The 24,358-nt window shown below is 37.3% G+C and overlaps 1 protein-coding gene across 3 annotated transcripts in view; it reads right to left on the bottom strand.

Annotated features, from left to right (window-relative positions):
- Positions 1 to 21,249, bottom strand: part of XRCC4 (X-ray repair cross complementing 4) — a 169,690-nt gene extending 148,441 nt beyond the window's left edge. Inside the window, exons 1-3 of one of the 3 annotated variants that reach the window (XM_069880345.1) lie at positions 21,153 to 21,249; positions 20,693 to 20,842; positions 13,145 to 13,332 (exon numbers count right to left, since the gene is read on the bottom strand). In XM_069880345.1, coding sequence (XP_069736446.1) covers positions 13,145 to 13,332; positions 20,693 to 20,831 — 327 coding nt within the window. In that variant the 5' untranslated portion in view covers positions 20,832 to 20,842; positions 21,153 to 21,249. Of the gene's footprint in view, positions 1 to 13,144; positions 13,333 to 20,692; positions 20,843 to 21,081 lie in introns of all 3 variants that reach the window. The other 2 variants (XM_069880342.1, XM_069880343.1) reach the window with 2 other exon arrangements.
- Positions 21,250 to 24,358: the final 3,109 nt, after the last annotated feature.

Here is a 24,358-nt window from a genome sequence, read left to right as displayed (position 1 = left end):
TTATTAACCATTTTCCCTTCAAGGTTATTAAAAACACAAAGGCACAGAGGTTGTATGCCACCCACCAGACTACTGATGCACTAACAGTTTTATGCCTTAGTTATGGAGAAACCCACATAAATTTAAAAATAAATATTAAAAAATCCTTTACCATACAGAATATATTTCTTTCAAAAGTAATAGTCCAGATTAAGTTTAAAGTTGTAGGAGAAAGGAAAATGATCATATGTTGTGGTATCTATGTGTTATTTTCCTAAGGCATGTGACCTGGCACCCAGGGACTTTTCTGTTCTTTTTTTTTTAAATTAAAAGAGCTGCCATTTATTGAACTACATAATTTTCCATGATCAAGTATACCAACTATCCATTTTGCAATTTTTGTTACAATTCCTTTCATATTCTTGGTCAGAGAGTTATATTTTAGGTACTACTACTCCAAGTGAATGGTGTATAGCAGTTACACTTCCAAGTCCCACACTTGAACTCATGTGGCACGCTCTTTCCCATCATAGTTCAGAAACCACTCGAAGGGGAAAAAAGCTGTCATCCAAGAAAAACTAAATGTTTCTAGAAAATTATTAAAGATGAAATTGTGGATTCAGGCCTCACTTTATGCTGAAGAAAAGCAATCAAATTTGAAGCATATGTTCCAAGGACTGACATAGCCAATATCAGGACAACTCTACCATATAAAGAAATTTGCCCCTGCCTCCCTGTGCAGAGTATTGCACTGGGAAAAGGGAAAGTTCACTTCTTTTGAAAAATATACCACAGAAGCCAGGAGCAAGACTGGCAATATCAAACTGTCACTAAGCCTTACATGCACAAGCTACTAAGTTGAGTCATTCATACACCACAAAATACAAGCATTTAATTTTACAGAACTATAGTTAAGTAGATTTCAGTTCACTGAAATCCCAGTCTGACAGATAACTGACAAACTTTTGATTGCACTTGCAGTTTCACAAAGTTCTGAGATGAATCAAAACCAAGTATGTCAGCTGTGGTATAAGTATCTCATCCTGTCAGCCTCTGAAAGTTGTGCAAATACACGGAGAACCCCTGCTTACTTCAAGGTGGTAGTATCATGAAATCATAAGCCTACCCATGAAGGTCAAAAACCTCCTTGACAGGCAGACAGATTTGTCTGAGTCAGTTTCAAGCTTCACTTTCTCTTTCAACAAAGAAACTCAAAAACTCCTGAAAGAGCAGTGTAACCTGAATACATGTCTGGATCAATTAATGATTTTTCAGCCAGATTTTCACCAGTCTAAAGCCTCAGAATTGCAATTGGAGAGGAAAAAATAAAAATAACTAAACTAAACAAAAAAAATCAGCTTCTAAAAAATTTAGTTTTAAGAAGGGAGATGGGTCTAGAGCAGTTCTCACAACTAGCTCTAAGAATACTGGGATTAACTAGCACAGCTTTATCAAACACTTCAGCTCTATCAGAGAACCTGAAAACAGGTATTTTCCTTGGCCCCACTATCGATTTCCACAGAAAAAAATCCAATACTAACAACCCGTAACAGCAGATCAATATAAGAGGTGTTGATAAAACAGAACACCTTTGTTTGGCATATAAAAAACACTAGAAATCAACAAAAACACACTAGGCATCCTAAATGTAAAAGACAAAACTGAGTAAATGTGCCATGCAACAAACATCAGACCAGTTTTACACATGTGACCAAATATATACTCCTGCTTCTTGAATATTCTGTGAATGCATGTAACAGAATGCTATCCAGCACATTTCAGTTCCTGGCTCTTACTAAGTAAATTAACATCATCCCAAACATTCACCCTTTCTACTTGTTCTTTTACTACTAACTGCAAAATGCTAGTGCAGCTTTAACACAATCAAGAAATTGTTCCAAAAACATGTGGAACAAAAATCTTGAGCATTTGTAATGTGAAGAAAGGAGTACACAGATGTGAAATGGTTTTGTGGATGTTTCTGTTTAGACAGACCTGGAAAAATGGATTTTCCTAAAAAGTAACAGGCAGCAAGCAACTCCTATAGGATTACAATTGTCCATGATGACTCTTGATTTGTTATTATTACCCTGAAGCTCTTTAAATTACTTGGACTGCAAATAATACACACAAAAGTGAGAGAGAGAGATCATGGATAAAGGTACTAGTTCAAGAGATGTGGTACCCTCTGGAAGCTTGTTACTCCAACGTGATACAGTTAGGAAAACTGTGTGTGTATTTTTAATTTTGGAAACCTACTGATTATGTGTACTACACTTTCTAGTCTTTCCATAGTAAGGGTCTTGATGAAGGAATGTTGTTAAGGAAGGGAAGCACAGGCATTTCCAGATGGCATAAATATGCTGCAATGACTAAACAACATTTGATTAACACATGCAGCTCTGACAGCGCACTAGAAAGAAATCACTGTATTCACATTTTATATGTACTGTCTGACAAACTTGACATAAACTACATAGCTACATTACAATGGATAAAAGCTGGGAAAACACTATCTCCCAACTCTAAGTCTTAATAAGGGTTAGTCATAAAGGTAAGCAAAAAATTGTTACAGTGTCAGTTTTAGATATTAGCTTGTCCAACAGAAGTCAAAACCGAAATAAGATAAGGGGTTTTTTTTTCCTGTTTCTGAACACGCATTTATTTTAAACTGCTCCCTCACAAGGATAGCTTTATATTTGCTTCCTGTTTAGCCTGATCTCCTTAATCTCCTGTACATTAAATCCTGATGGTGTTATTTATACTTAAATTCACCTATCCTTTATAAATTGATGACTCAGTCTGATTTCTGTTCCAAGACCTCACACCTCTCCTAGCCAGTCTCCCAAGCTCAGCATGGCTAAAGAACAGAGATGCTGTCTGCCCCAGGTGCTGCCATTTATTCTCTAGGCTAATATAGTTATCAGCAACACGTCTGCTGTGAACCAGCAACACGTCTGCTGTGAACCAGCAACATCTTCAACTCAAATATCTCCCTGGACCTTCAGTGTCTAGTTTCACTCTACAGATAGCAGTATTTTGCAATTTCTTCCCCCCACCAGAGAAGTGGGTTTGTTGTTTTTGTTTCTCCTCATGACAAATTCAGACATCAAGGATGTTTATCTGTCATCTTCTCTAGTGTTAGGCATTTTGGGTAGGGTAATCCCCGATTTTTATGTTTGTGACATAGAACCTACAGAGATCCACCACCCAAACCAAACAACATAATGGCTGTTTCAATCCCCAGATTATATCACTGAAATAAGAATTTTTAAACTATAACTATGTCAGATAGCTAATATGCATAACGTATCCCTTCTACTGGTCAGCACAATACTTCCGTTAGGAGATGTCCAAATAATGGCCTTATTAAAACATGCTTTTATCAAATAATTCACTCATAGTCTGTAAGGATCCTTGAAAACAAAATATCTTAATTAAACAGTTCACAGATTTTTAAAGCTAAGACACAAGGATACTAGCAGGCTGATTATTCCTCTGATGTCTTGAATAATTAAGTATTCACAAGTAGTTATTTACAGCCAATTAAAACATGTTTCTGTCCCGCTTCATACCTAGCAAAACTTTCAACTGAATCTCTCGGAAATATAACTGGCTTGTTGTATACCAACTAGAGCATATAAAGTACTAAGCATTTTAATGCAGCTCCTGAAAAATAAGACTTACAGACACATCTCAAAAGTATACAAATTTTCATCAAAGGTAATCCATAAAAATGAAAAATCTATAAATGTGTTTAAGTACTAAATTGTTTTTGTTGTTGATAGACCATAGGAGCCACTGTTGGAAACACTACAGTTGTTTTCCGGACATCCCCACACTCAGACAGGAAGGAACAGAAGTGAACGTAAGAACATAATTTAGAAGAGCAACGAAGCTGGTGAAGGAGCTGGAGAACAGGCCTTACGAGGAGCAGCTGAGAGAGCTGGGGTTGTTTAGCCTGAAGAAGAGGAGGCTGAGGGGAGACCTCATTGCTCTCTACAACTACCTGAAAGGACATTGTAGAGAGGAGGGTGCTGGCCTCTTCTCCCAAGTGACAGGGGACAGGACAAGAGGGAATGGCCTCAAGCTCCACCAGGGGAGATTTAGGCTGGACATTAGGAAAAAATTCTTCACAGAAAGGGTCATTGGGCACTGGAACAGGCTGCCCAGGGAGGTGGTTGAGTCACCTTCTCTGGAGGTGTTTTAAGGCACGGGTGGACGAGGTGCTAAGGGGCATGGTCTAGTGTTTGATAGGAATGGTTGGACTCAATGATCCGGTGGGTCTCTTCCAATCTGGTTATTCTATGATTCTGTGATAAGACAGATTCCTGAAGGCAGAGAAGCAAGAAGCATAGATTTTTTTCCAGCGTACTCACAGTAACAGTATAGGTAACATCCCAGTGGAAGGGAATCATAGTTAAAACAAGATACAGAGACAGACAGTTGCTTAACAATACGCACCAAACTTCAAGACTGCCTTTTAGTAAACTGCTGTTGTCTTGTAGACAACTGCCATTATTAATGAACAACACCACTACCTCAGATTCACAACAGTTAGGAGGGAGGGGGATGATTAGAGAGCTACGTATAGCCAAGATGACTGACTTTACAGAAATCTTCATTATTTAACAGACAACATGATGTAAGCTACCCTCCTTGCAGTGGGTTCAATACTTTCCATTGATACAGGGCAAAATTTTTATCTTTCATAACAGTTAAATGTGTGGATATTTGAATATCCTTCTTTTTAACATCTTTCCCTTTGCTATGCACTAGTACTTGCATACTTGTTAAATGTTCTCAGTTTCAACCTATGTCATAGACAGCAACTAATTATTTCCTCATGAGAGTAAAAACACATTGCTTGATGTATTTCAGTACAAAATCTCAGTAACACTGAGAAAAACAAAAAGCTGAAGTGGTGATGGCTTAAAGAAATGGTTTCTCAAAACAGGCAGCAAGACCACACTGTTTTAACTCCTTTGTGAGTCACTAATATATAGCGATTTCATAAGACAAGTTAACAAACTAAGATATATGGATTTCACATTACTGCAACTCACAGAAAGAAAATAACAAGTATAACACCTTCCTCACTGCAAGTAATACAGATAACTTATTTCTGCATTAAGTTACAAATATTTCTGTACATGCCAATTTTTAAAAAAATACTACACATCTCAAATTTGTTCTTTTCTTTTACATTACAAACAATTTTGGTATATAACTAGTAGAACTAGTATATGTGTTGAAATTACCTGGAAATATTTACTCAAAGCATTGAGGGTTAAAATATATCCATTAAATAAGTAAATGTAAAAGGCTATTTCAGTGAACACAAAATTAATAAAACATTATTACCCTAAGCTTCAGAGTCTTCCTGTGCCTTTGCAGGCAGAGAGACGAATGCTTCCTCTAGAGGTGCAAAAGCATTTCTGAAGAGAAACATAGGTAAGATTCTTCCTGTTCTTCCACCTCTGACCATTGTTCATCCTTCCAGGGAAAACAGGACTAGAATCTTATAGCAAAGTTTTTAAAACCACACACAGTAATCATTTTTCCAGAGCATCTACTGTCCTCTATATTTTTCTTGGGAAATCAAGACTTGACAACATGTCATGATTTAAAGATTTTCCTCCTAAAATAAAAGCATCTGTATTCAGCTGTATAAGTAAAAGAAAACCTTTATGTCTTTACAAGGATTTGAATTTCACAGCAGGTAAAAAAGGGAAAATCTGAAAGAATTGAGAGGAAGAGAAGGGAGACAATACAATAACATCTGGAGGGAGAAAGGACAAATGGCAATTTTATAAATCAAACAAATATATTATTTTACTATTTTGAGAACATCTTATAGCTATTTTAATATATTTAGACCATCGCTGCACTTGTGAAATAAGAAATAGCCCTTTATAGTTTGATTCACAAAAGGCCTTACCGAAGTTAAACTAATATTTCTGATCAATTTGATAGTTCCAGTGAAATCCACAAATCTTAGTAAGTAGACAGAAACTGGAAGAGTACTTAGTGTTTGATTCTTCCTTCTGCAACAATTCCTCATTTTTGAAGGTACATACTACTGTTATGTATACCCCCACCCCCTCACTCAAGTTCTCCAAACCACTGCTTACTGGAAGCTGAGATCGAATGGCTAATCAATCAAATAGCTAAACAAGGAAAACAGCACAACTGAATTCCCTAGGTTTTTTGACAAATATTGTACAGATTAATACTGGGGAAGGGAGAATTTTTTTAAAGGCTTTTCTTATCTCAAGACTACAGAAGTGATCCACTACATTTAACAAGTCCATAAAGGTACACATTTAGTGAGATGGCAAAAATCAGATAGCACTTCGAAATCTGAGATTACACAGAAGATAATACATTTTCATTATATAAGCACATTAGTAATCAATTTCTAAACTGGGCTTCCAAAACAGTCATTCAAGCGTACAACCTTAAATCCCGAAGTATAGAGATATAAATGATATAGAATAGTAATTGCTTTTACACTGACCTAAAAATTAATCATCTCTCTGTCTTTTCAGTTAAGCAGTTAGTCAAAATGCCTGGGAAACAATCTGAACTCCCAGTGACCTTTGTTATCCAAACAACATATCCTCAGCAATTTGGCGCAAAGCCACTGTTCAAACCTTGAACCAAGGCAGTTTGGACAGCATAAAGAGCTCTACCAATTCTAATTCACTTGTTCAGTATGCTGCAAAAAGTTTTGGTTAGCATTAATTTCTCCTTCTATTTTTAACTTGTAGTAAAATCCATTATGAACTCACGGAACAGATCGAGGAAAAGCAGATACAGGAAATGGAAGAGACAAATAACAGTATCTCTGCCACCAGACTAATTAGCAACTGTACCGTATCTAAGGTGGAATTTCTTAAGCTTATATCCTCCCTGTTTACAAACATATGCAAAAGGCAAGGAAAAAAAAAAAGAGAGAGCCTGGCACATTACTGTAAAAAAGTAAACTCAAACAATAAAGCACTCAAATAGTTATTTATCAAAGGCTATTAAAACAACTTAATTGCCAATAGGAAACAAACCCAAACAACAACCTTGCCGGATTTCCATTATTTTATTACATGTGGAGTGACTCACTGAAGTACTTTGGAAAGATTTACTTCCAAGTGGTCACCTACTTAGATCAAGGGCTAAATCACTGACTCTGTGATAGTGTTTGTTTAGGTGGCAGCAGTTTAGCCGGCCCAGCCTCAATGGCCCCTCACTGAGATCTCTGTGTGTGTGGCCGAGTTTGCACTGCAGCTGGCTTGACACACAAGTCCCACTGTATAACAAACCCATTGTTATTTTAATGTGACTCTTAACAGTCTGCTTTGCCCTCACCACCCTAAAAACAGTTCCTATGAGCAGAGAGCTGAACACTCTACAGCAACGACACCTGTCACAAGCAAAATCAATCATAAAACACACCAGAACTTATAAAAGTGTAATATTTTTAGGCTCAGTTGCATCAGGCTGAGATATAGTTGTACCAAGTATTTACAAATCTCAGCATTTCAACTACTTTTGATCACCATGTTAAAAAGATAAGCAAGAAAGTATTAAAATCATTAAGGACTTCGCTTATGTTAGATTATGAATCTTATTCTGATACTTCTACAATTACATGCAACAATGACAATGCAAAACAAACATGTAGGCATCTCCTTCAAATCAGATATGAATTACTTGTGACTTGGGGGAATCTTCCAGCTATTCAAAAAACACCATCAGCACCTAAGTAAACTCATTCACTAGATAAGATATAATGTTGTATATGTAAGATTTATTATACATTAATTGTTATAAACACTTTAAAAAAAGGTTTTGGAGATACAGGTTTAACTTCACCCAATCAGAACAGTGCTGGAAGAAGTGCAGACATTTACTTTCAAGCACCTAGCTTTAGCGGTAGACATCAGTTCAGAGAAGGAGCCTACTTGTTCATCAACTAAATAACAAGTAAATTAGACTGTAGATTATAGTCTTCTGAATGACTGGTACACAGACGCTGTAAATAACTCCCCTAATATATACTTATGCTGATGGTGAAAGTGATACAAATACCACCAAAGGGATTTCACATCTAGATGCAGCCTGCATTCTTACATTTCCCTAAATTGTTGCAGGTCTCTTTGGCTTTCAAAACAGACATCTGGCTAGGAAGTGTCATTCCAGCCTTAACAAGGCAGTACAAAAAAAGAGGGGAAGTAATTTTGAGGAAACAGAAACAAGTTTTTAATCGCTAAACTTATTTACTCCCATAAGCAAATAAGGCATAATTATCCCTATCAGCTAGGAAAGGAAAACCAAAAACTGATCTTCAAGGGCCTGCTTGTAAACTTACCTCAATAAGGAAATGTTTACACTGCCAGCTTTTATTGCCACAAGGGAGAAGCATCTGTCAAACTTAGCACTGTCACATGTTCCACCTAGACTACAAAAGACACAACAAACTTTGAACAACCAACCTGTGACACCTAATTAAGGATCACAAACTTGTTTTCGTGAAGCACCTTGCAAAAGCTACATTTTCCACCCTATTGCTCTTCAGCTCATGTGTGTCCATCTGTCTGTAAATACAAGACCCTTAGTAAAGGCCTTCCTTGTAGCACAGACCAATGAAGCTTACATAAACAGACAACCAGAGATTTACAGGTTTCAGGGCTGGAGAACATCTATTAAGTCATCTAATGAACTATACTAACAATGTAAGACAGTCACTTACAGTGCATTTTCCAGTCCTTTGTCCAGTTCATTTTTAAGTCACTTACACAATGGGGCTGCTACAACTTCATCTAGCAAACATTTCAGCAGTAAAACAAATTCCAATGTCAGAAAATATTTCCCAATAATATGCCTACATTTTCCCATGTTTAACGTCACTTCATGATTTTTTATTTGCACTCCTGTAGACCACCCAATACAATTTTAGCACATCATTATATTTTAGGGAAGCTTATCTTTCACAAGCTACACCACAGCATAGTACCATTACGAAAACAAAACTTCAATATCAAACACTTTATCGTCATCAAATGACTACTACTACTCACTGTTCGAAAATCACCCACAGGTATTGTCTAGCAGAAGACTAGAAGTACACAATTTAAAAAACAAAAAAAAACCAAAACCAAAAACTCAAAAAGACTTTTGCAAACACAGTATTTATGATTTAAACATTCAGTGAAAATGCATGTCTATAAGTTACATTATATACATACAGTACTTCAACGTTGCTAATTACCAAGCTGAAAATTACGCTAATCAAGAAAAAAAATCAAGTGACATCAATGACACAGCTAACTTTACTTCAGATCAGTCAATTATAAAATTGCTGATTTGTAACATTGTAAACATCGCTTATGAATGCTTAAAATTTCAACCACTAACTTCTGATGCACTACCATACGAAGGTTTCCATTATTTATGACAAATTAGAATTCTTTACTACTTTCCTAGTCTATATACAAAGCATGCTAATCCCATACAAAGAATGTGTCACATGTGCAGATATTTGCAAGAAACAGGGATCAACAGATAAACCAAGATAGTACACAGATGTAGCACTATACTTCTCCCACCCGGATGCGACACACAAAAAAATGAGTTCTAGTTTATTGCTCTTTTTCTGCTTTTACAGACACATTGTCTCTGTGAATGAAAGTAATGATAATTAGTAAATTGCACACTATTATTAACTACTGTGAGTTATTAAATGCATCAAGAATGTTATTTCAGATTACTCATCTAACCTATGGTATCAACAAATAAATATAAATTTTCTTAATAAGGAGACAGGATAAGAAGCAATCTGTCTTACAACCTGCAAGAATTTACCTCTGTGAATTCTTTAAAGTGCTTTTAACATGATCATTCCCTTGGGGTTGCCCACCATGTACCTAAACCTCACAGACTTTTCAACCAGCAATTATTAATAGACTGTGTACACACCATTAGTAATTAAGGGCACAGGACATAACTCAATTGAATCTACGATGTATTCAGAAGAAAAAAGTCAATCTTGTAAAAATTCTACTCTTCACCTTTTATATGAAATAGTGGTTTATCCAGACTGAATGGGGAACTACAGCAAGGCACTGCACTGAACATTACTAGGTGAGATGGGCATAGTTAATTGTTGGTGATCAACATCATCCTATAGGTAGGATTCATTGAAATTAAATTAATTTTGAGTGTACAAGCATGCATTTTTAACCAGAAAGTGTTAACAACTTTATTTAAGACTATGTAAAACATTCAGTGTTCAAGCACACATCTGTAACCTATCCTTTGGTTGTGTAGCAAATGATAAAAACATCGGTTCAAGAATAGTAATCTTCTAATTATTCCTGATAATTCAATCAACTTTCTCACAATGCTGATTAAAAATATAATGGAGTAGGAGAGAAGTAGGGAACCTGAAAGAAGCATTAGGATACTGAAAGGATATATATTATGTATTACGCTAAAAGCATTACTAACCAGAAAGGAGTATTATTATACTGTCAAAATTGGAAGTGATTGTTCCTTTTCCTTTACATCTGCATTTTTACACAAAAACGTGAAGACTAACTACATCTCCCAGTTTGACTGCAGGTAGCACATCCAACACAAGAAAAACAGTACAGTTTAATCAAAAGCTCCCCTCTCCCCACGTATGCGTTGCCACCATTGTTCCACACCCCCTCCAGCCCCACAACACTCTTCCCAAGACTGGGAAGGTTGTAATCTGTGTACATGTATGGTTCCTGACATATGGAAAGAGAAATTGCAAATATTCATAATGACTAAACAAAAGATGTAAGACCCAGTAAGAAAAATAAGTACTGATAAGATATAAACACTGAATTTAAGTCATGTTTAAGTTGCAGAGTAGTTTCTCCAGGCTCGCTCTGCAGTAAGCATACATGCAGCTGAAACTTGGCCCTCTGGATTTACAGAGCCTAGGAAGTTTGATTTCCTAATCTGATGCTGAAAAATATAAATAATGAATACTTTCACAGAGAATTTGCAAAATGTTTATAATATATTCTGTTACACAGAATAGTTGCTTGTAATTCTTGCAAAGTCTTTGACAATTTTATTTGCAGGCACTAGGTTGGTACAAGAGCAAAAAAGATGTATTTTCACCTAAGAAATGCAATCTTGTCTAAAAACACTCTTTTGACACACAAAGCTAAAGTAAACAGAAAGCTTTGTATTTTCAATTTCTTTAGCTAGATTATTATTTTCCTAAATTGATAAAGAGATGTTTTCATACAAATTAAATTTCTTGTAAACCTTAATTTATAGAAACATATTAAGAGGGCCCACATATATTAATATATATTTCCCTTAATAAAAATATAGTACACATTTCACCTGTCAGATATTTAGAATATATTATGTATGACATAGACAAGACAAACAGGATTGTTAAAATTACTGCTCTTATTTCCGTACAATTTGGTCCTAACCTTTTTTACTGTAATACAGTACTTTTGACCTAGACCCTTTGCGAATAGCAACCAGACCTGTGGGTTCACAAGAAGCGTCAAGAGGCCACAGAGGACATAAGGCCTTGGGTAAACACACAAAAACATCGATAACGCCAGTTGGAAGATTTATACTACCTGGCTTTTGGCACCTCAGTCAAGAGGAAATTTCAGCACAATTTTGCTATCTTGCACGACGAAAAAGGCCTATAATAAAGTACTCTTAAGAAGTGGAACCCAATTCCACTGAATCTGTCCTCTGCTTACTAAAACAACACCAAGAATACAAAAATAAGCAAATAAGTGAACTGCTACTGATAAGGTAATCTGGATGGCCCCCGCTTTAAAGTGAGTTTCTCCTCATATAACAGTATTTCCACCTTCCACTTCCAAAGGACACATCTCAGAGAAGGCAGCATCTTTGGTTTTGTTTGTATTTTTGTTACAAGTCAGATACCTCTGCTAGTTTCTTGAAAGACAATATTAACCAATATTAACCAAGTAAGAAGCAAAGCATGTGCCAATGGTCTGAAGAAGAAATGTTTTAAAACAAAGCAACCCCTAGACACTCTGGTTGTGGACTCAACTCCATGCTAGACTTTTCCTCTAGGGAAAAAAACCCAATATCTGACCAAAGACATGCCTACGTTTCTCTATCTGCAATCTCATCTCCATTCTCTCACCACCATTTTATTCTCCTCGATAATTTCAGTGGAACTGTCTGCAGAACTCTGACCTGAACTGGGTCTGTGAAATTTTAAACCAGTGCTTTTTAAACCCAAATTATTTCATTGATGCAGCCAGGAGACCAACATGGTACCACGTTCCCAGTTGCAATTTAATGCAATTCCAAGCAGCTGACAATTTTGTTAGCTTCTGAAATACTCATTTTAAAAGTATTTTTTAGCATTTGGAAATAATCTTACTTAATTTTTAATATTTTTATTTTTCTAGGGAAGTACAGAGAGAGAGGAAAAGAAAAAAAGGCAAAAAAAGAAATGTACCGGGGGTTGGAATTTCAAAAAGGAAACATACTTCCCAAGCTAGGAATTAAAAAGAAAGTTTAAGCTTATGGAACATATCAGCTTAACGTTAAACTGCAGCTCCAACATGTAAGCGTACCCTCCTTAAAAAAAAGCAAAACATTAGTCACAGAAACACAGAATGGTTTGGTTCAGAAGGGACCTTAAACGTCATCCAGTTCCAACCTCCCCTCCCATGGGCAGGGAACCTTCCCCTGGATCAGGTTGCTCAAAGCCTCATCCAACCTGGCCTTGACCACCTCCAGGGGCATCCATGACTCCTCTGAGCATCCTGGGCCTGGGCCTCACCACCCTGACAGTAAAAAATTTCTTCCTAATATCTCATATAATTCTCACTCTTTCAGCTTAAAATCATCCCCTCCTTGTCCTATCTCTACAGTAATCCAAAACTTAAATACAAAGGTAATACTCTTATTCAGAAGCATTTAAGGAAGTAACACAGAAATAATTCTACTCATACCAAGTTTTCATAAAACTTGTTTGGCCTGTGTCAGAGTTCACAATATTCATTTAATCTGAAATACATATCGCAGGTCTTTTTGATTTTTAAGAACCTAATAAAATAAAGTTCTAAAGTCCTTATCATAGTTTAACAGTGAAATGTAAACATTTAACTATACTTACAGAGCCATCTTTCAGATTTCTTTCATAGGAGAAGTGACAGTCCATATTTTCATCATCTCTTGAAATGGCAAAGTTATATTTGCCAGCTGATTCTTCTCCAGATATCAACGCTTTCTTCAATTCTTCAACATACTTTTCTCTATTCATTTCCATGTCAGCAGCCTCCCTAGAAATCTCAGCTTCAGACACTATCAGAAAGAAATATGTGATAAATAAATACTCATGTGATTGTGAATGTGCGTGTATACGTATGTACATACAGACACATACTCGCACACTAAGGAACAGGCAAATATGAGAATGCTATTCTTTCCTTGGCATATATCAGCATGCTGTTCATGGAAATATAGCAGGAATATGGGGATTTTCATAAGAATTAAGTTCTGTCCCTTTTTTCATTTCTGAAAATGGTTTATTGGTACTAGTAGACAATTCTACTTGCCTAAAGTTATTCTGAATAACACTAATCTTATAACAAAGAGTGGAATGTTTTACTATGATTTATTGTGCTCTCTTAGTTCTCTTTGAAAGCGCTTAATCAAAACCCTATAAGGCAACAGATGTAACTGTTGTTTCACACATTATGATCCATTTTTCCAAGTTTCTAATTTATAACCTTAAAACAAAGTAAGCTGTTAATTTACAAATGAAGCTACACCTAGCTATTTGAGAATCCATTTGTTACCATTCACATCCAAAGACCAATAAATGGTGCTGAGTCTCCAGTATGCCTTACATCAGCTGTAAGAAAAAAATTTTGTTCCCTTCTTTTGGAGATGAAGAATGGCTAAATCCAGTATAGAACAAGCCAATAAAGATTTACTGCCAAAAGAACCATGATAGCCTTTCCTGTTTGCTTCTGATCACCCATTTCTTCAGGAATCTTCTTTTGATTAACCCTCAAACCGAAATGTCAGCTTACCAAGACTCACCATCTTTCATTATGAGAAACAAGATCTTACTATCACAGCCCCTGGTTATTTTCCTTACTTTTTATTTTATTCTACATACTGTCTCCTCGGTATTTTAGAAATCAAATGTTAATCAGAATAATTACCTCAATGAGGAGTCCAGAGTTTCTTGCACAGACACATATAAGCAAAGACTTCAAGTCAAAGTTACAACAGGATGTGTAAAACATAATATGGGCATTAATGTGTAGCCTACCAATACAGTATTTTGGATGGTACACTTGATAAACAGAAGTGTTTCTGTTTCTTCTGACCAAGACTGTTCTAGATTGTCATTTACCCTTTGTTTACTCTTAGAACTTTTAGCATTAGACCAGCATTTGAGAAAGCACAATATGCAAAAGGGTATTAGTTTGTGACAGCCTGAAAAAACCCCCCACAAAACCAAAAAACCACACACCAAAAACCAACCCCAAAAACCCAACACCCTTCACGGAACTCCAAGTAACTTTAAAGGTACCCCACTTCAAATCCCCATATCTCTTCTCTACACAAATGTATGTTAAGGTATTTTTATATTGAGATATAAACCTGATAAATGTCTTTATCAATGATCTGGATGAAGGCATCGAGTGCACCCTTAGCAAGTTTGCGGATGACACTAAGCTGGTTGGAAGTGTCGATCTGCTGGAGGGTCGGGAGGCTCTGCAAAGGGATCTGAACAGGCTGGACCGCTGGGCTGAGTCCAATAGCATGAGGTTTAACAAGGCCAAATGCCGGGTCCTGCACTTGAGGCACAACAACCCTATGCAGTGCTACAGACTGGGAGAAGTCTGTCTAGAAAGCTGCCTGGAGGAGAGGGACCTGGGGGTGTTGGTTGACAGCCGACTGAATATGAGCCAGCAGTGTGCCCAGGTGGCCAAGAAGGCCAATGGCATCTTGGCTTGTATAAGAAACGGCGTGACCAGCAGGTCCAGGGAGGTTATTCTCCCTCTGGACTTGGCACTGGTGAGACCGCTCCTCGGATGCTGTGTTCAGTTCTGCGCCCCTCACCACAAGAAGGATGTTGAAGCTCTGGAGCGAGTCCAGAGAAGAGAAACAAAGCTGGTGAGGGGGCTGGAGAGCAGGTCTTACAAGGCGCGGCTGAGAGAGCTGAGGTTGTTTAGCCTGAAGAAGAGGAGGCTGAGGGGAGATGTCATTGCTCTCTACAACTACCTGAAAGGAGGCTGTGGAGAGGAGGGTGCTGGCCTCTTCTCCCAAGTGACAGGGGACAGGACAAGAGGGAATGGCCTCAAGCTCCACCAGGGGAGATTTAGGCTGGACATTAGGAAAAAATTCTTTACAGAAAGGGTCATTGGGCACTGGAACAGGCTGCCCAGGGAGGTGGTTGAGTCACCTTCCCTGGAGGTGTTTTAAGGCACGGGTGGATGAGGTGCTAAGGGGCATGGTTTAGTGTTTGATAGGAATGGTTGGACTCAATGATCCGGTGGGTCTCTTCCAACCTGGTTATTCTATGATTCTATGCACATGCATTGAAATCATACTGCTAAAAATAGAACAGCATTTCAATCAAACATGAGCTTGTTCAAATTGTCTCTTTTCTTCTTGACACAGTGGTTAACCTTAGATGGCAAAGAAGGCAGTATATATCAACTCAATCCATCATATAAAACTACAGCAAAGATGTAAATGAATAATTATTTGCTATGAATATTTATTTCTCACATATTTCAGGATTTCTGGACTAATTCTACACCTTTCACAATTTTAGCTTATTCTCACAGATTCAGAGTTGTTGAGGTTGGACCTCTGAAGACTACCTAGTCCAATGCCACTGATCAAAGAAGGATCAACTACAAAGGTTGCTCAAAACTGTGATTTGAATGGGGTGTGAATATTGCCAAGGACTGAGGCTCCCTGTCCTCTTTAGCCAATCTGTTCTGGTTTTGGTCACTTTCATGGTAAAAAAGTTTTTCCTGTTTTAAGGGAATTTCTTGTATTTCAATTCGTGCCCATTACCTCTTGTCCTTTCACTGGACATCACTGAGAAGAGACTGGCTGCACTATTTTTACTCCCTCTCATTAAGTACGAATGAACAAATAAAAAACTCTCCTTGAGCCTTCTCTCCTCCAGGTTGCACAGTCCCAGCTCTCTCAGCTTCTCCTAGCATGACAGATGCTCAAGCTCTTCAGTCACCTTCATGGGCTGTTACTGGACTCACTTCTGTTAAGTTCATGTTTTTCTCATATTGGAGAGCCCAGAACTGCACACTGCATCACAGATCTCACCCGGGCTGAGCAGAGGGTAAGAATCACCTTCCCTGACCTGCTGGCAACAGTCTTTCTAATTCAGCCCAGGAGGCTGTTGGCTTCTGCTGCAAGGCCACATTGCTGGGCCATGTTCAACTCCTTGTCCACTAGGATTCTCGGATCCCTTTCAACACGGGACCCGCTTCCAGCCAGGCACTCAAGGCAGCAGTATAGGCTGGGGCTTATTCCTCCCCAAGTACACAGTTTTGCATTTCCCTTTGTTGAATTTCCCAAGATCCTATCTTTCTAGCCCATCTCAGTTCCTCTGAATAGTGTCAAAAATCTTGCTAGCTAAAGGCAAAATAAGCAATATCCACTGCCCTCCCCTCCTTCAACAAGCCAATAATTTCATCAGAGAAGATTATCACATGGGTCAGGCATGGTTTGCACTCTGTAAATCCATACTGACTACATCACCGTATCATGTCAATATTTTTAAAATGGCTTTTAGGATTATTCCTCCAACACCCTCTGGCTGGCCAGCCTCCAGTTACCCAGTTCTACCCCTTTATGCAGGGCCTCCTGTCAATTTTGCTTGATTTTCTGTTCCAGAGAAATGAACCGTTTTTCAGCTTAGAGGAGGGTGACAGTTGAAAAATCAAATCTCTCTCCTAGACCCCACTTCTCTCCTAAATCACGTGCCATGGGATTCCTTTAAAAAAAATCCTGGAAGAGATCAAAGTCTGCTTTCTTGAAATCTAGGTTTGTTTTCCTGCTTTTTACTCTGCTCCCTTCTCTCATAATCCTGAACTCCACCTACTCAAAAGCCACAGCTGCCCCAGTATTAACTTCCCAGCTAGCTCTTGTTGTTCCTAAGTATTAGCTTTTGTAGTCCTCCTCTCTGCGCACCTCCCCATACGGAAAAGGCGTAGATTTTACTGACCTTGACTTAACCAGGGGTGTTGGCTGCATTTTGTTGGCGTTTCTGTGCATATTTTTTTTTATAGTAAATAAACAGGTCACAAGAACCAGTGAGGTCATCTGTTCGCAAATACATCAACATTTGTACACACAAAAAAATACCATTGCTAATCACTCTAAGTGATTACCATACATCTGCAAAATCTGATAACGCAGGTCAGTCACTATTACCCCACTCTATTACTCTGTTTAGAAGATACAGGCAAACAGGTGAAAAAAGAGATGCAGCTGACAAGAGACAGCATGCTAATGTCGTCACTGCAATGAAACAAACAGGGAGAAACTACATCCTTCCATGGAAAATGTGAGCCTTCAGAAGGAGGATAAATTAGTGGGCCAGAATCACGCTAGTCATTCCTTAGCACAAGGCATTTATTGATAAGCAGATTCAAATCATTATATCCTTCAAAAGCTAGAAAGCAAAGGGATGTAAGGGAACTGAACTACGCTCGAGCTACGCTAATAGAAGAAAAAAGAAGAAATATGAGCATGAAGTCAATCTTTTGTTACACCTAGATGTGAAATGTCAGGTCTATGGCAATCTGAAGTCTGTCACGAAGTTTCCCACATTCTCCTTAAGAGAGCACACTGAAGAATGTGTATTCTCTGATCCCTTCTTTTAAAGATACAAGAAATACGACACACTTATATTAGCCTAACATAGAGTAAAAGGACAAGGTGCAATATACAGCATTGTACCAGCAGTGTTAAAACACACAAAAGGCTCAAGACCTAAAACAACTGCCAGCTATATCTTGGATTTTTTTCTTTTTTTAAAAAAAAAAACATGAAAGCAGTACTTCTAATGTTCTCATAAAGAATGAAACAGTGGAACTAGTCAGGAAAAAGGTTAAGCTTACAAGCCAGTGAATAAAAAACTACAGTGCTGTTAAAGGCTTATTTTGCACAGCTAACAATCCACTACAAACAGCAAGAATCGAGTGGAAAAGGTAGGTAAAAAATTTACCATGAAAACGTTTATATTTTATTATAAGCCATCAATCATTTTCTCATTACCTAGCTTATACCTTGTACAAGACTCTAGACAGATGAGAGAGAAAAGGCCACTAGTTCATAAGCAATCCCCTTCAGTCCCTCGAAACAGTACAGACAGAAATGTGTAATCCCTTGCAGTATGAGGCAGAGGTGTATAAATAGAAATACTTGCAAAAATAAATGTTTGTCTTAAAAAAAATACAACACTAAGAAAAACTAAATAAACTTCTAATGAATATAAGCTAAAAAAACCCGAAGTTACTAAATTACTGTTATAGAGTTCTGTGTGTTTTCTCTCCTGTCATGTCATGCTGCATGTTCCTTTATCTTATAAAACTACCAGAACTGATCGATCTTTAGAGAAACGGGAACAGTACAAATTCATGTATCTGTAGTTCTTCAGGCCAAACCAAGTGAATACATGAAATCATACTGCATATTTGTGTGCTTCTTCTCCCCCAAGATTTGACCTTTTCTTCCCCCCTCTCTCCTTAATTAAGACTCCCAACACTTTTCATCATTACATAAAATATACAAAAACCACAAGACAACTCCATCAGCAACTCTCATTCATTTCCTGGTAGGTCTTGCCAAGCAAAATAATCCACAGCATGAGAAAACCAAAAGGGATTTCCCAAAGCAAGAATTTTCTGAACACTGCTTTCCCTCCTCCTAGCTTTTGAATTTATAATCTAAGCAGTCTCAAACGTGATGTAATAACTTTCAAAAAGTGATCAACAACACAGATCTGTGTGGTAGAAAAGCCTCCTGCACAAGATCTTCAACTCCTAATGAAATTTTAAAAGCACTACAAATTCAATCGGGACTGCAGAAGAAATAGAAGCTTTCTCCTTTAGATGAGTACCCAGTGCTCATGCTAAACAGTTGTGGGTTCCTTTATTTCCTTTTAATAGAGTGAGGTCATCTTTCTTTCACTGGTGCTCTGTTTTGGGAAATAATACCCCTGCCAGTCTGCCAGATGCAGGAAGTTAACAAAATGAAAATTGCTTAAGTATTTTTTCAATACCCTTCCAGTTATAGCAACATTGATTTTACTTAGAACATGGCAGATTTAAAGGATCAGTTTTTTGCAAATTTTAAGCTGAGGATTTTAAAAATTACATAAGAACAACCAGAAAAAAAGCTTTTAAACAGAAAAACTAGCATGCTCAATTAGCTAAGTAGTTATCACCGTTAACATCCTTTTTGGTTTTTTGAAAATATATAGTTTGTCTATCCTAATGTCATACCAAAAAATAAAAACCCTCCATACCAGACTACAGGGATCCAGCACTGGAATATATGTATCTCTCTTTCGCAGGAACTTCTAATCAACAGCTTGTTTGAAAAGCGCAAACGAATATGGAAGAGTAGAATATAATAATAGACATATGTAGACATATTTTAAGTTAGTCTTCTTTCCTAGGTTTCAAAGAAAAAATGATAAAAACTGTATTCAAAAATGCTAATGAATGATTATGCTTCTTTTTATACACAAGAACTGTATATATGCACATACATACTCAATTTGTGTATACATGTATACAAACACAAAGCACTATTTTTCATATATACATATAAAGATAACACGCGTATTTGAAAGCTTGGCTTATATAGGAACCAGAGAGAAACAGCATCCACTGGGCAGGAGGAAGGAAGGAACTACATAGAAATTTAGTCTTACAATTCAGAAAGAGAGTGAGGATAGTGGTTTTGCCTACAACACGCTGTAAAACATAGCAGTCTGTCCTCTTTCAAATATTTTTGCCATGGAGACAAGTGCTTTTGATGAAGCATTTGAAAGAAACACACAAATCTTTCCTTCTTTTACTAAGCATGAATGAGAGAAGCATGCACATTTTAAGACACCAATCCTCTTATTTGGGTTTCTGATTCGGGGAAAAATCCTACAGGTTATTTCTTTCTCTTCTGACAATTTATTCCCAGGAAAAAAATATTCCCTTTTCCCTTCTTCTCAAAAATTCACCTCAGTACCAAATACAGCTACTTTTAACATTAAGATTTTATCAAACCATTTAAAAAACATCTGCAATTAAATGCTTCCTGAACTGTAATTTGCAAATGGCATGGCACATTTGTTCAAAGATCTAGAGAAGACACACAAACAGGACCCCAACATCACTGCAAGAAATTATATTTTTGATAAAGAACAACGCATTGCACATCCATATACAAGCAAGTTACTATTAGGTTTGACGCACAATCCTTCCAAACTTGAAAAATCTTTGAATATATCCCAGAAGATCATGGATCTCCATTGTCCATTGCAGGGGAGAGCAAATGCTCATTAAAACCTTTTGATGCAAGTTATAGGTCACAATTTATAAAGTGTTTTAAAAAATAATAATAAGGTAATGAGTTAAAAATTCTTTTAAATTTCCATTATTACCTGTCCCAGTCCACGCACACTGACCATCAGTAAGTGTTACACCAAAGCCACTGCCTAAGTCTTTTTCCCATGATACTTGCAGAAAATACGTTGCTTCCGGATCAGAAACTGGATGAATTCTGTTCAAAATCTTCTCCATTTTCCAGACACCTGTTTAGGAAGTAAGATAGTCCTGTTATAAACAATGTCTTATTTTCCAGGGATGTTTAGTACAGGTTAGACTTTAAAAGGTGTGCCAAATTTTCCATCTACAATAGACCAATAAGTAATCACAATAAGCCTCCATTTGGGCCCTTGAGAGGGCTCTTCGAGCCACTGCAGAGGGAAGCTCGTTTTTTGTTCATGGACAATCAGAGCCAAATCTAGATACAGATTCAACCACCACTGACCTCCCAAAGAGTTGGCATTTTCAGGCTGGGAGGAACAGGTTACACTGCAAGTTGACTGCAGTGTGTCTGACCTTAGCTCAGCTATGCACTCAATAACACTAGAAAATGCCTTTCCTTTGTCCAGACACGTGCACAGTGTTCAAAAGCTGCAAAATAAGTGTTCATAACACTTGAATTTCAAGCCTAAAGCTGCATTAACAGCTAGACAATAGCTGCATTGTCAATAATGCAAATATTAATTATAAATATCAATAAGGTTAATAAAACAACATATTAACTACTTCTAATGGCTAATTAAACGAGAATACAGATCACCATGGACTAACAAATAGCATTTCTAAACAATAAGAGGAACATCACACAAAGTGCCTGCTATGAATTTAGGATTGAAAAGCTGTGTTTGTCTAAGAATTTACCTTTATACATTCAAAAGTATCCTACCAGAAATATTACTAGGAGATTTTTAAACAAACACTAAACCATTTCCCTGTTGTGGCTATTGCCTCAAATAATCCATTAAGACTGATGCATAAAGAGTCACAGCATTTTTAAGTACTTTGGGCCAGTCACTTTGCCAGAACAAAATAACTGCAGATGTACTGACAAATGGGTCTGAAAAACATGCTAGCTCAGGACATGAACTTTCACAGAACTAGTCACACAAGCTTGTAGAAGCTGGTACTGCTTTTCAAGGTTTATCAATATCTCCATCTCCACCAACCTATAGTTTCATTACAAAAGACAGACAAAAATATAAAGTATGAGAAAGAATTGAAACTTGAAGAGTTAGTTTCTTGTTAACATCTTTGGGTGGAAAGGTAGGGACACAGGCAAGAACTGTATTAATGCTGAAAATTCTTAGAATACCCACCTAAATTTTGGTACTGCCACTGTTTAACAGTCCAGCCACTGCCGAAGCTCATCAGAAAAAAAAAAATCACTGTATGAAGTCAAACTATTTTTATACCTATCAAACAAACTATATTACTGAAATCAGACCCTCACTACTGCAGTCTTAAAAATACCTCCAAGTTTATTAGGCCAGAGGAATAACTTCACATGCCATTCAATACTCAGCAATGCTGTCTGTGCAGGCTCTTTCCATTCACTGCGTCAATAAAATGAGAGCAGTTATTTCTTCCTCCCTTAATGATAAAGAAAAACTGCAGAGAAACTGATGGATTAGGGCCATAAGAAAGCCAGTATTTTTTCTCTTGAGGGTACAGGAGGTCACACCACATACCAGCACCTCACCATGTTAGAGCCAAGCTTGCAGGTGGGAACAGTCGCGTCCCACCCCAAATTTGTAAATCAGAGGCTTTATTGAGACCTTCGAACAGTTAAGGATTGAGCTGTTCATCTTAAGCACTTTGTCCCTTTGCTCTTTGGCTCCTATGATCTATATTAGGCAACGTTTCTTTTTAAGTAGAAATAGCTGTTGGCTGGCGTGCAATTGACGGGAGTCTAGTCCCTGAACAAACAGCATACACAGTTGCTTCTGAATAAACAAGACACTTTTAAAATTGGTTTACAAAGAATTTTATATGCTGTTTTGGATAGCACTAGGCATAGACCAAAAGCCAAATCTTTTAGGCTGCTCCAACACAGCATCATTGATAATATTTTGAACTTCAGCAATTTATTTTTTTTCCACGCAGACTAACGGCTTTTTTTATCAAATTGCTTCAGCTGCAGGTGTTCCAAACCTCAGCAGCTATGCATGGAAGGCTACTTACAAATCAAAAAGAGCTACTATGTCCTTCTAATGGAGCAATTAACTTAAGTGTTTTCTTGCTGAGAAAAACAGGGACCTATCTACAGTGAGTTCAGAATATTAGACCAGCACATACAGTGCAGTGCTATTACAGTCTATAGATTGATCCCTCTCTTACTGGCTTCGCCACAACACACACTACAAATCAGAATCTAATAATCAGAAGAAATGGAACAGTTAACCTATAATCACAGAGCTGGTACCATCCAGGAGATGCCATATGTAGTTATAAGTGGATTACTGGAGATTTACACCAGTCAAGAAAAATTCAGATAGCTTTTGAAGATTAAAACTAGCTATTACCACACTTTCTAACAGAAGAATACAAGACAAAGCCTATCTTTCTGAATATTTCTAGAGATATATTCCACACAAATTGATAGTCTCTCCTGTTAATTTAAAATTCCATTAACTCAAATACTTCAAGAGGAAAAGCATTAAAATATCTGACAAATGTTTCAACTACGACTCAGTTGATCTAAGAACCTATTAAGGGCTTCCTCTTTTTTCTTTTCTTTTTGGAGGAGCATGATGATTGGGCCAACAAAAATGGAGAAAACAGAACATCATTCTTCTTACGTCATCCCATTCCCTTAGCCACAATATTTGACACTGGAAAAGATTCAATAACAACCTTCAGCTGTGACTTAAAGATACATCTGAATACCAAAGCACATTAAAATTTTGAAGCAACTTTGCTTCCTAGAGATATTTAAGGGGCTAGCACTTTTTTATATTATATGCAACCAAAACTTTATCCAGTTGTTCTTTTATTTAACTTTTGTCTGTACTAAAAGCAGAAGGATTACCATCTTGTCAATACACAACTTTGTCTTGCAGATAAAGGAAATTAATGAAAAATTGACACAGGACATGAAGAAGTGACTGAATGACTTTAAAACTTTGTGCAGATAGGTCAATGGCCCATTTTAAAAATTCAGTCCTGCATGACAACATTTGACCAAGAGACTGACTTCCAGACAGCAGCAATCAACATTTCTTCCTCATGGACCCAACTGTGTAATAAGATTCACAGAACTAGCATTTACACTGCTTGTGCTGTTTTGTGTCAGCATTGGGAACGTCCACAGACTTTTTGTGCAATTGTCCAAAAAAAAAGCAACTCTTGAGCTTGTCAGACTCCTGTGCAAGATTTGCCACAAAAGATCTGGAATCTACATAAGGAATAACCCTTGTTAGACTTATTTACTGCAGTCACCAGCTGAAAAATGAGGAGAAACAGAAGGAAGCAGACAGCAACAACCTTTATAGTAGGAATCTTACTAACAAACTTTGATCTTAATTGTAGCCTGGAGGCAAAAGCCCACCCTGGTGTCTTTCATCCTCTTGAAGTCTCAGACCCAATCCACTACCAACTCCAGGCATCCAGCCCTGCCAAGCTTCCTTATGAGCATCTACATTAAGAGATAGTTTAAGCTACTACAAAGTTAAAAAATAATGTCTTCATATATGAAAATAAACACCCAAGTGGCAATTATACTA

This window comes from Phaenicophaeus curvirostris, chromosome Z (genome assembly GCF_032191515.1).
Source record: "Phaenicophaeus curvirostris isolate KB17595 chromosome Z, BPBGC_Pcur_1.0, whole genome shotgun sequence".
In the NCBI taxonomy this organism is placed as follows: domain Eukaryota; kingdom Metazoa; phylum Chordata; class Aves; order Cuculiformes; family Cuculidae; genus Phaenicophaeus; species Phaenicophaeus curvirostris.
Note: the sequence above shows the minus strand (reverse complement) of the source record. Positions and strands in the feature narration are given on the sequence as shown.